This window comes from Myotis yumanensis, unplaced genomic scaffold (assembly GCF_028538775.1).
Source record: "Myotis yumanensis isolate MYYU_CA2020_CCGP unplaced genomic scaffold, mMyoYum1.0.hap1 SCAF_5, whole genome shotgun sequence".
NCBI classification, from domain to species: Eukaryota; Metazoa; Chordata; class Mammalia; order Chiroptera; family Vespertilionidae; genus Myotis; species Myotis yumanensis.
This window is the reverse complement of record NW_027223756.1, coordinates 15,968,893-15,981,715: the sequence shown is the minus strand read 5'-3', so window position 1 is coordinate 15,981,715 and position 12,823 is coordinate 15,968,893. Positions and strand designations below refer to the sequence as shown.

The window sequence follows — 12,823 nt, the reverse complement described above, 5'->3', positions numbered from 1 at the left end:
ACATCATCTCTGAGCACTTAGTCTGGGCCAGTCCCAACTGGGCGGGTCCCCGCAGGGCACTTTGCTAATGAGCACGGCATTCCCTAGGCGGGAGTTATTCCCACTTGCATTAAAAGGAGACTCACTCGGGGCTCTGGAACGTACCCCCTCTCACACATTTAGCACGCAGCACGGGCAGAATCTGAACCCAGGTCTGGACAGCCAGGCTCCGTGTCTGAACAGTGGTTGGCATCGATGATGGTGTTAGGCAGGCAGGGCTGTGGGGTGGTGGCTAATTTCATGAGCAGGCACTTTAGTAGGCAGGGCACTTGTGTTTGGCGCCTTTGATGTCCTTAGGCAAACTCAGCACTAGAAAAGTAGGATCAGAACCAAGGACCCTCCCAGGGCTGCTGTGAAGAACAAATGAGGTGAAGTAGCACTCGGAGCCCAGCTGGGCAAGTACTCAGTAAATGCTTCCTGCTATCACGGTGGTGCGGATCCTGTCTGAGAGAGCCTCAAACTTGAAGTGGGTCCAGTGAGGGAATGAGGGTGAGACCCTTTCATGGATTGGGAAGCATTAATGGATGAGCTCTGGAGTCTGAAAGCACACACACCCCCTAGCCCCACGTGCCCACCCAGCCCAATAGACCAGAGCAAGTCCTCTCTCTTTGAAGTGTAGGATCCTAGCAATTAAGATGAGAACAGAGGGTCTCAGCTGCCTCCTAAACTCATATCAGGGAACCCCAGGGTCATTCATGCCTTTCCTAACCTAGAACCTAATTAAACTAGACCAGCCTATATCCAAGTGCAGACAAACAGCCCCTTCGACTGGTCTGGGGCTGCCCAAGGCTTGTGTACGGCTCAGCTTCTCCCATTAAGGCGGCGGGCTGTGGTCTCTGTGGGCACTCTCCTGAGGAGTCCTCTGGCAACAGATCCTCTCCAGGCTGAGCAGCAGGACATTCAAACAAACAAACAAACAAACAAGGAATAGCCAAACCAGACATTTCAAATGACAATTTAGTTTAATTAAATACAAACAAGGGGAAAAGGCACCATGGCCCATTCAAGTATTTTGCATAGATGTACAAATACTGTAAACAATTACTAGGTGGACGAGAGAGAAGATGATCTGTTTCCTATGAACAATCTCCCATATAAAAGAAAATTCACATTGCCCTGGATCGCAGACTCACACACGCACACACAGTGGATGGTGTGAGAGGATGCGGGGAAGGGGAGCTTTGGGGGCGCCTGGCTTAGATTCTGCAGAACCCCGCTTAGCACCTTTCTAGTCGGCATACCCGTGGCTTCCTGGGGTGTCCAGCAGAGCTATTGTACACGCAGTTCACACAGTCACCAACTGCAGAACTCGTCCCCAATTTAAATATGCAGGTCTGCCATCCCCTCTGCCAAACACGAATTCGGACCTGGGTAAGGGGAGGCTGTATTCAAAAGGATTATTGCAAGAGGCAGCAAGGGCGGTGGGGCCAGGGGCTACTGCAATCCCGAGAGACCTGTGAGCGTCTCAGAGCTGCGGCGGAAAGGCCTTTTCTTTTATAGGGAGAAGTAAACAAGGCCAAAGAGAACCCAGGCCACAGGTAGCTCCCACCTGGAGCCCCAAGCCTGGCCTGCCGCTCGCACCCAGACAGGCAGGGAGCCAGGCGCTGTCTCCCTGAGGTCCCCTGAGGTTTACATTTCAGAGATGGCTCCCAGGCTCGTAAGGAAAACATTTCCAAGGTTGTAAAACTGGCAGAAGGCTGAGTTAGCTTTAAAAAAGATTTATACACAGCTCCATCTGAACAAAGCGCTGGTTAACTCAGTCCACGAAACCTTAGCTCTGCTCCTCTCCTCCCCATGGGACTCTGAACCTGGACCCACCCTGGGCCCAACATTCAGCCCCTCCCGCAAAAGGCCGGGCACAAGATGGTCCCTGAACACACCTCTTTCTCGCCAAGTTCACTCCCTGCAAAAGCAAAGGTCTCTTTCTTCTGGAGCTCTGGGAGGCGGGCAGCCCTGGCAGCAGCTTGCCTGAGCATTCTCCCGGCTGAAATATTCCCTTTCCCCGTCTTGCAGTGATCCTTTCAAATACAGCCCCTCCTTCCTTGAGTCCGGATTTATCTTTGCAGCACATGGGCACAGGCGGGAAAGGGGCACGGCATGGCCGGTTCTGCTCCTGGGCAGCCACCGTGGCCTGCCAGAGTGGCGACACCTGGCCCCGTACACAGAGCCCGGAGTGAAACAGCCAAGAGAACCGGCTGCCAAAAGTCTCTATCAAATTTAAAAAATTCTACCATCTTCCAGTTCACAGTACAATTTTATGGGATGGAGGTGGTAATCATGGAAAACAAAAACAAAACAAAACAAAAACAAGAAAGCAACAACCCAGATCTCTTTGGGTTCTGGTTCCAGGGAGTGTAGACTTCGGGTTCAAAAGGCTCAAGCAGCCACAGGGCGGGGGCATTTCCTCTGCAGGGCCATCTGCCCCTGACACGAGGGAGAAAAGCTGGACACGCCACAGGAGAACCTGTGAGCCACGGGTGGCTTCAGGGTGATCTTTTTTTTCAGGGGGTTGTTCTTTACATTACTGGGACCCAGCATTGAGGTCTGGACGTTTGCAGTACCACACTTCAATGACAGACTGCCCCCTGACTTAATCGACAGCAAGGAAGGCAGAAATTGGCGATGGGGGGGGGGCCACCAGGGCCCATGTCAGGGAGACGGGGCGTGAACATCATGACTACCTGAGGGAAGAGACCCCATTTCCCTGAGACCTTTCTAAACCCACCGATGTGTGTCCCCAGGTGCAGGTCCCAAATCTCCCACTTGCCTACGAACCCAATCTATTGAGCACCTGTTGTGTGCAGAGAACTGTAAGGGGTCGGGGGTGAGAGCTCAAGTCTTTTCCGTGCACTGAGGTTTCCAAGAGCACCTTCCCGGGGGTGGCAGTCCCAGAGAACATTCCGGGGACAAGTGGTCTGACCGTGCAGAGCACCACACAGCCCTCCCTCCTGCTCCGGGGAGGGCAGGACTCTCTGAGTGGCGTCTGAGGCTGCTCCAAGTTCTCTCTGTGAGGGCAGGTAAGGCAGTGACCAGAGAGAACGCAAGGAAGTAGAGCCTAAACAGCCTGGCTGGCCCCAGCTCAGACTCTCTTCCTTCGAGATGGCTGATTGCGGCTTCTTAGGGACCTCCAGAGACAGGGCTGCTCTGTCGAGGGCCGTGACCAGACCTAGGCACAGACTGGGGTTCCTAGGACGTCTGCTCCCTAGGTCACTGCACCCGCTGCCGTCCCTGCCCCTAGTGACCTTGCTTAGGCTTAGGTCAGGGAGTGAGGGGGAGACACCTTGCTGAGGTTATAAAACACAATGGAAAACGAAGCCACGCCCCACAGCCAGGGCCCGAGTCTACTTTGGTCAACACCCGTGAGAACCGATGGCACGCACCCTCGGGCAGGACACTAGCACCAGGTCCCCAGGAAGTCAGCACTGCGGTGGGTCCACTCCCCGCAGCACCTCACACGGGGCGGGGCCAAGAGGGGGAAAGCGTGGGGCACTTAGAAAGTGCAGAAGACAATGGCAACCAATAATGATCGTGAGTCAGGAGTCTAAACCTTTGGCATTACGGCTCAGGGGAGGCCTGGTACTCCCCCTGCTGTCGACACTGCCTACAACTAGTACCTGTCTGAGTCAGAGAGACCCGAGAAATAAAGGGATGGGGGAGGGCAGAGGAGGGAACTAGACTTGTTCCCGTGTGGACGCAGAGCCAGAAGCTGTGACACCCACCAAGCCTGGGCAGGGACACAGCAGTGGCTGGTTTGACCCTCTGTCTCAGAGCTACGAAGGATGGGGAAGTGCCCGGCCTCCGTCCAGCCGAGGACCTTCAGGAAGACAAGCACTGGCAAGCTCCCATGCACACCTTCCACCATGGGCTCCTCCACGCTAAGTCCTGACCTGAAGGGCTAAGGGGACTTTTCCCAGCCGGGCTCCTCAGCGCAGACAGCCCGGGCCTGGGCATCTCTGCGGTGAGGGGCCAGCTGAAGGGAGCTTGGAGAAGCCGCCATTCATCCTCTCCCCCCGGGCTGTATATTGCACAAAACAACTCTGGGATGCCGTTGGATGGTGGGGGCTCTGGGCCTGAGAGGAGGCTGGGAGGCAATGAGTTAAGAAGGAGATTTTCGGAGATGCGGTGGTCCGGGAGGAAGGGCTCAGAGGCGGCCAGGAGGCTTCCAGACTGCGGTGCTGAGTCCCGGGAAAGGGAGCAGCCCCTAGACAGGCCTAGATTCTTGAGTTAGTCATCCATCCAGCCCTCTGCGCTGTGTAGTCAGGAAACTGTGGGAAGAGAGGGAGGGGAGGGAGAGAAGCGTCAGCTACCTGCGATCGGTGGTGTCCTTTGGGGTGTGGACAGGTCGGACGCGGACAGCCGGTCAGTGAGAGGAATGGTTTCCCGTGACATCAACTCTGCATGCTGGCGCCCCACCCTGAGCTGACAAGCCATCTCCCTTCCTCCCCACAAAGCTGCAGCTCAGTCCACAGATTTCCCGGGGCCCCCTGGGAACACAGGGAGTCAGCCAGCTTCCTCCCCTCCCCTGTGCTCCTAGCCTGGCAGCCGGAGAGCAGGTCAGCCCAGGGAAGCGGGAAGAGGAGTCACTGTGCACATGCTACCAGAGGCCGGCAGTCTGCATCCGTGAACTGCCTTGGCCTCCATGGCAGCCCGGGGAAAGGAAACAGGCTCAGGAGGCTGACTTGCTCAGGGCCACCCAGCCAGTCGGGTGCAGATCCAGGTGTTAAGCCATCAAGAGCTCAGGCTCCTAAGCATCACTTTCCACACAAAACAAAAAGACCCCTATACCCCATTTAAGGGACAGTCACACAGGCACCGAGAAACACTAAGCTTTAGTCCTTGGCCTTGGTTCGGAAGCTCAGCCCTCCAGCAGGAAGCGTGAACTCAGTGTTTTCTCAATCACACTCTTGCCCCCGGGACCCTCTGGCTTCCGCTTTGACCTTGAGGGCTTCTGCAGACTCACCTTTGGGGCAGGGGTTAACAGAGGCCAGGACTGCTGAGGGCGGCCCGCGGCGGTGGGTGGCAGGATGGCGGCACCGCCGGGCCTGGAGACGTTCTTGCGGCCTGGCACGGGGTTTGCCGGGAGCGCCTTCTGAGGTGGCCGAGGCCTGGAGATATCCTGGGGAGAAAGCCACAAGCCTCACTCACAGCCCGAGGGGCCTGTTCAAAAGAAAACCTTCCCATTATACGGAGCAGAATCAGGTGTAAGGGGATATGCTCTCCTATGCGGAGCCATGTGAGAAGCTGCCTGCAGCTGTGTGTTAACGCACAGGAAAAAGCCTGGAGAGCAAGTCAGCGGCACCTATGAACATGAGAAAGAACCATTCTCCGACCGAGCCCTTCCACTTCGTGTGACTCAGGTTAGAGAACCACCTGCACAGGTGCACAAAAGTGAGATAACGAGGACGGTCCTTGCAGCACATACGTGACAGCAAAAGAAACTATAAATGACCACAATTTCCACCGGCAGACAAATGACTACATTTACAGTGACACAGGATGCAGCATTTAAAAGGAATGAAGTAGGCTGATATGTGCTAATGTGGACAGATGACCAAGAGTCACTGTGAGCTCACCTATAAGCTACAGAGGCGAGTTCACATACAATCTGCCAACACGGCCTCTCACCCGCCCCTGGGGTAAATACAACTGTATGGAAGAAAGCCAGGAAGGACAGAGACCACACTGATAACAGAGGTTAGGGATGGTGTGTGAGCGCGGAGGGCGTTCACCCAGGAGAACGTGTAATTTTTTCCGCAAGAGCATATATGTGTATCATTTGTGCAAATAAAAATAAAGTGGAAAAATGACTGGTTGGTTATGGGGGCACAATGAACAGGAATTCTTTCCTCTCTGCTTTTATGTTACCTTCGTGTTTTATCACCTTCTCTATAAGGCCGTCCCAGACCATCTTATTTAAAATTAACACCCTGCCCCTGGTGCACACCCCTGCTCAGTGCCTTGGGGTGAGGCTGACACCATCTTCATTCAACAAGCTTCCAGTGTGGGGGTCACAGGGACAGCTATCTCATCAGACTGCTCCCTCTGTCTCTCCTCCCGCACTCTGTACTCCCTCCACACCCTGTCGCTTGCCCTGCTTTCTCCCTTCTTGCTCCCTTTCCCTCCTGCACCCCCTCTGTTATGGGCTGAACTGTGCCCCTTCAAATCTGTATGTTGCAGCTCTAACCCCCAGTACCTCAGAATAGAACTGTCTTTGGAGAGAGGGCCTTTAAAGGGGTGATTAAGTTAAAAATGAGGTCCTGGTTCAATTCCCCGGGTGTCCTCAGCAGAGGCCATTGGACACAGTAATACGGGGGCACACATGCATGAAGGAAGGACGTATGAGGACGTGGGAGAAGCCAAGGAGAGAGGCCAAAGATGAAACCAAATCTACTGACACCTTAATCATGGACTTGTAGCCTCTAGACTGTAAGAATGTAGATTTCTGTTGTTCAGGCCACTGGCCTATGATGTTTGCTATGGCTGCCCAAGCAGACTCATGTGCTCGCATCTCCTCCCCTCCCCTCTCTACCAGGCTTTCCCCTCCCTCCCTGTCCACACAGCTTCTCCCACCCATTTCAGCTTATCAGAGAACCAAACCAGTGCTCCGATCTCTGCCAAACGGTGACACTGCCTGTGCCCCATGGGCCCCCTGAGACCTGGTGCCAACACACCAGTCCCAGGTTCAGAGACAGGCTGGGCCCCCGTGACGCCCTCTGGACTGTGCCCAAGAAAAGCAGTCCCAGGAGGAAAATAAGCAAATCCCCCGCTCCACGGTGGGGTCACACCCAAAATACAGTTTGGCTCGGAAGGCCGGCCACCGCCCTGGAAACATCTGGGTCTGCCTGCGGGAACTTCTGCCAGGAGGTACAGTTGCAGCCGCAGAGCACAGGCGCCGGGTAAACAGGCAGCGGGCGGGGCTGCTCGGCTTCCGAAGGGCACCCGTGGGAGTAGAGCCCAGGCCCACTCACCCCCCACAGCCTCCTGCCCCCGACCGGTCCCCATGAGCGAGGCGTCACGGCACACCCCTCCTCGGGCTTCCTGACTAGTGGACGGCACCCATAGGTACAATTTGGTGGGGTAATTACAAAGGTGAGGGAAGTCTGGGGCTGCCACATTCAGGCTCTGGGGTCAGAGGAGGCTTCTTGGGAGAGGTGGCATCTGAGGGGAGACCTGAGGATGAAGGGGAGCTGGGCATTCAGCAGAGGAAACAGCCTTTGCAAAGCCTAGAGAAGGGAAGATGATGGCTGGGAACTGGGAGAAGTAACTTTGGGGTGGAAGGTGGGTGGGTAGTGACTTGTCATAAAATAGGCCACCCAGAGAGGAACTCCTCTGTGGTTTAGGGGCTGCCTGGCAGCATATTTCCCCAGACTCTTCACTCTGACCCTGTATTACCAGAATGCAGAAAAGGCAGTCAGCTCAGACTTAGCGAGCTCCCCCTTCCCAGCCTCAGTCACCCTCCATGGCCAGAGGCCTTAAAAGCAACGTCCCCAGCTTTTGGCTGAGCATCCACTTACCTGGGAGAGGATGCAATGTGGTGCGGGGGGCATTGGCCGGCTTGGGGGCGGCCTCCGGGCTGACTCCTTCCTCTCTACTTGGGGTCCAGCCCCAGGGGGGTTCCTAGGAGTCCTGAGGAGGTGTGCTGGCAATGGCACAGGTGGGGAGCTGCCCTGCAGATAGTCCGGAGGGGGCACAGGAGGCTTCCGTGGGGGTTCAGGGGTGTTAATCACCTGTATGGATAAGACAAGGAGCGTCTAAGACAGCAGTTCTCAACCTGTGGGTCGAGACCCCTTTGGGGGCCAAACGACCCTTTCACAGGGGTCACCTAAAACCATCGGAAAACACATATATAATTACATATTGTTTTTGTGATTAATCACTATGCTTTAATTATGTTCAATTTGTAACAATGAAAATACATCCTGCATATCAGATATTTACATTACGATTCATAACAGTAGCAAAATTACAGTTATAAGTAGCAACGAAAATAATTTTATGGTTGGGGGTCACCACAACATGAGGAACTGTATTAAAGGGTCGTGGCATTAGGAAGGTTGAGAACCACTGGTCTAAGACAAAGGAACTCTTAATGCACTTAAAAACTCAGGGAGCCCTTGTGAGATGACCAGAGGCTGAGGGAGAACTGGGTGACTTCTTAAATCCCTGGGATCCCAGAGGCCAGATGCAACCTTTCAAGTCACTAGGGGTTTTTATTATCAATTTCACAAACCACAGAGGCTATTAGGAAAACCCAGCAGGGTCCCGATGGTGAAGGAAAAGTAGTGAAGTTCAAGGTGCAAAGTCCTTACCTTTCGCTTGCCCTGGGGGGTCTGCAACTTGAATGTTGGGTTGGCATGTCCAGTTCCACTGTTCTGAGACACCCTGAAAGGACAACTGGTAACAAGGATTGGGGGGGAGAAGAAATGGGGTGATCATCGAGGGTCAGTGCCTGAGTTCCCTCTCACCCGAGCACGGCCAGTAAACAGCTAAATCCTCCCCAAAGTCTGCTCTGGAGGAAGTGGGATTGGTCCCCCTGAACCCCAGCTCCCAAGGTATAAAGATGTGTGGCCAATGGAGATCTCCCAGGGAAAAAGAGTTGGCCTTATTCAAACCAGAGTTTTCCTCAGCACCTTCTCTTCACCCATTTAAGACCTTTCTCCTGCAAGGAAACTCAAGGATGTCATCAACCATCAACTAATCCCCTTAGGGCATCGATTCAGAAGGACCAGGGCTTTAAAATCCCCTGCAGGACAAGTGTAATATAATACGGGACTCAGAGACTAGTCATCTTCAACATCCCAAGGGATGAACTGCTTAAAGAAAACTTAGTGTTTGTCTTGAGTTGATGCCCAGCCACCCCTGTGAGTGTCCTGGGCTCGTCATTCTTTCTCTGTTGCCTCAGTTTCCTGCTCTTTAAAATGGGGAACAAGTCAATTAGATAAAGGGTGGAAAATAGAGTCCTTCAATTTAACTGATTGGGGGCATTCTGCTGAGAAGGATTCTGAGTGATCACCAGGCTCCGCAGAGAATACGTAGAGTAAGGTCGACGAGCACTGTCAGCCGTGGTCTTGGAGCATGGCGCGGGGGAGAGGGTGGCATGCACCTTGCATTGAACTTCCCTGAATTAGACCCACCACCACAGAAAGCTCGACGATTCACAAGGGACCCCAAGGCCTTCGTGGCACCCCGTCATACCTGAACTGTTGCCTCAACTTGGAGGGAAGGGCAAAGGCCTTGAGCTGGCCCAGCCTGCTGTCCTGCTTGCAGCAGTAGTATATCAGCACGAGCACCGCCAGCACGAAGAGGGCTGAGAACACGCCAGCCAGCACGGGACCTACGCCTTCCAGAACAGAGCCCGGTGAGAGATGCAGACACTGCCTGGGCAACCGCAGTGGGCTCCAAACAACAGATCCTGGTTCTTCCTCAGATATTTGATGTGCAGTGAATGTGTATTACTTAATTTAAATACTATCATAAAGATATATTTTAAAAAGCTTGGAAGCCAAAGGGCTGGAATCTCTGAGATTTCCAGGAAAACACTGTACGTTTTTCGCGTGTCTGGTTCTCCATTGTAAGCTTTGTTCATCCAAGGGAATCTAAAGCACTAGAATGTGCCCCAGGTTCCTGATTATTTTTAAGTGGCTGAGCAGGACTGGTTGCCACCCACCCCAAAAGGGTGAGATCATTCAGTAACCTATGGTCTGTCTTAATCTCCCTCTCTCTCTAAGAAGGTTCACTCTCCTCAATAGAAAGGACAGAAGAGCAACTGAGCTGAGCCCCACACTGGGCTCAGCTCCTCTTTTTCTTGTTCCCTCATCTACAAAATCAGGATAATAAAGCTGATGCATCATCCCTTTGCAACATGCCACCTGCCCCCATGGTGCCAACATCTCCTCACAAAGGTGGGCAGGCCAGGCACTCACCCTCGGGAGGCATGGGCCCGCTGTCGATGCTGCCACCAAAGCCAGGCGTGTTGCAGTGGGGTGGGGCCCAGCCTGAGTTGCAGTGGCAGTTCTGGTTGTTGTTGCAGACCTGGAGCGAGGGACGGGCAGGGGTGTCAGCACCCTGGAGAGCTCCCGCCTCCCACAGGGCCTGCAGCCGGGACACTAGCGGAGGAGCCCCAGAACCCTGGACGCACATACCCCGTGGCCATTGCACTTCTTCCCGCAGCCTTCGGTTTCAAAGAAGGAGGTGTTCCTGCACTCCCCCTCGAAGCAAATCTGCAGTGAGGAGGAGACCGAACCGTCAGCACGAGCACAGAGACACTGCTCGACAATCAGAAGACTGGGGCTTTGCACCTACGACCTATGGGGCTCAGAAAGGCGGCCCGCTTCAGGCTATGCTTTACAGTGAAAATTCAAAAACCAAAAAAAGCCAAGGGCTGGATAGCGGTTAACTAAATTCCACTTTTACTTTTGTGATTAGCGAGAAAACAACAAATATTATATTGTTAAAACAATAATAGAAATATGTAATAATATAATAAATATGTGTTATTACATCCTATATTATTATATGTTAGTATATGTTAGTTTCTTAATTGTATGCTAATAGGCACTAATTTTAATATTAAATTTAAAAATAATGATGATGGTGACAGCAGTCTACTCTGTGCCAGGTGCTATACAAAAATGCGTTCTATTGTTTTTAAAAATAATTTCGTTCTCATAGTTAACTCTGCGATGGTGCCACTATTCCCCCAGGCTTCCCTGACTCCTGGTCTTAATTCATATGACATTAATGATGAGGACAAAGGTGATGACGACAGAAGCTAGCCTGTGGAAGCGCAGTCATGTTGGGCCGGCTGGGATTTGAGCTCAGGCATCCTCCCTCCCGAGTTCACGCTCCTCAGTCACTGCCCTCCTGCAGCCCAAACCTGAGTGAAGCTGAGGGAGAGACTCACATGGTTGTAGCCACACTTGGTCCCCGTCAGCACCAGGCCTGGGTCCAGCATGTCATTCTCCTCCTCGGCACTTTGGTAGACGTGGATGCCCCGACACTGGACTTCCCGCCCGTTTATGGTGATGGTGGTGTCGATGGCCACGGCGTTGTACTCCAGGGGCCGGGACTGAGAAGCCTGACACTGGATCTTCCCACACTTGGCATCCCTGGGCCCAGGAGAGAAGGAGGTGGAATCAGAGGCTGGGAAAGAGCTGAGCACAGAAGAGCTTAGTTTTTCTTGACCAGGACAGCAGGCTTGCAAGCCTGGGGAAAGGGCAAAGGAGCAACGGGCATGGTCGAGGGACCCACCAGGAGAGACCCCACGTGGGCGTAGACAAAGGGAAAAAAACAGGATCCTTATCCCCAAGCAGATCCAGGCCGGAGCGCTGGCCTTAGGAAGTCCCCTTTCCTGCCAGGACAACGGCCGGAACTGAGCAACCTGCCCGTAGGGTCCTTGCTCCCCATGCACCCAGATGCTGCCACATCATCGTCCTCTCTCATCTGGACACCAGGAAATGGATCTTTCTGCCTCCAGTCTTGCCCCATTAGAATCTAATTTCTAAATTGCTCTCAAGCCGAAGTCCACGCTCTCTCAGCCATGTCTTTAAGGAATTTATGATCTGGTCTCTAACTATTCAGTCTCATTTCTCAGAAGCACCTTCTCCATTACACCCCAACATTATACTTTATATCAAATTATTAGTTCTACTGACCACTGATTTTTCTCTTCTCTTCTCTGCCTGGGACACTCTTCCCAGGGACCAGCACCATTCCCCACCCTACTCAACGAGATCATTTGTCCAGATCTCCACTTAGGCATAACTTCCATTGGGAAACGATCTACACCCACTAAGATCATGTCCATTATCATGCTACATTGTTAATTAAAAGTTCCATGTACTCAGCAGAGTATCTGGCACATGGTACACCCTCCACAGAGAGTGGATAGGTGAACGGATGGATGGGTGGTTGAAATGAATGAATACATGAATGAATGAGTGACTGAGTGAATGAATGATGGGTTATTCAGATGAGGGTGTAATCAGCATCCCGCAGAAATGACCCAAGAAGGCTGATGGCCTGCCCTACTGCAAGAAAGTCCTGAAAGGAAGTCTGATCGGCTTTCTAGGAAGTATTGCCATCACACCCTCCCCCGGACTTCCTCAGGCTGAATGGGGCATTGTCCAACAGCTGCCCAGCTCCGGGGCTGCCAAGCTGCTGAGCCGGTGGGAGGGAGGAGTGAGGAGGACACAGAAGGAATGGCTTCGGTACCCCGCATCCCACGGGGTCTGCCCAGCGGTCATTACCTGATGTTGCACTTCTTGTGTTTCCCATTCATGTCCTTCCCACAGTTCCCATAGGTGTCCCCTGCCACATTCACCCTCTCGAAGCAGAGGTCGTGAGCAAGCCGGGCACCTGAGTGGGCAAGAAACATCCGTCAGTACCCTAGCCAGCTTGAGGAGAAGTCAGAAGCCCCCAATGGGCAAAGCCGGTCCTTGGTAAAGGGTCAAGGTGAAGAAAGCTTTTGGGGAGAGAATGTTTTCTTCCTTTACTCCCATCAGGTTACTCCATTCCTACTCATAGCAAAAGCTTTCATATCAGCTCTTTATACCTTACCGAGGTTTTGTATCTACCTGTGGGTTTGTATGTTAAACCTTCTTCTCTCTAGTAAAGAAACCCTGTCCTTTTAGGGATTTTTAAAAATAAGTAATACACATGCAAATGTTTAAAGAAATAAAGTATGTCTTGGGAATTTTCTTGGGACTAGCCATTCCAATTCTTACTTCCCTACACCCTGGAGAAGTAATCACAATTAATGATGTATCTTCTACAGAGAACTATG

The 12,823-nt window shown here is 52.8% G+C and overlaps 1 protein-coding gene across 1 annotated transcript in view; it reads right to left on the bottom strand.

The window, feature by feature from the left end:
• Positions 1-988: 988 nt before the first annotated feature.
• Positions 989-12,823, bottom strand: part of ADAM19 (ADAM metallopeptidase domain 19) — a 79,237-nt gene continuing 67,402 nt past the window's right edge. The window contains exons 15-23 of the mRNA XM_070414514.1: positions 12,288-12,396; positions 10,943-11,147; positions 10,182-10,259; positions 9,963-10,071; positions 9,235-9,379; positions 8,349-8,433; positions 7,554-7,766; positions 5,000-5,155; positions 989-4,304 (exon numbers count right to left, since the gene is read on the bottom strand). Of these exons, the coding sequence (XP_070270615.1) occupies positions 4,251-4,304; positions 5,000-5,155; positions 7,554-7,766; positions 8,349-8,433; positions 9,235-9,379; positions 9,963-10,071; positions 10,182-10,259; positions 10,943-11,147; positions 12,288-12,396 (1,154 nt within the window). The 3' untranslated portion in view covers positions 989-4,250. The remainder of the gene's footprint in view (positions 4,305-4,999; positions 5,156-7,553; positions 7,767-8,348; positions 8,434-9,234; positions 9,380-9,962; positions 10,072-10,181; positions 10,260-10,942; positions 11,148-12,287; positions 12,397-12,823) is intronic.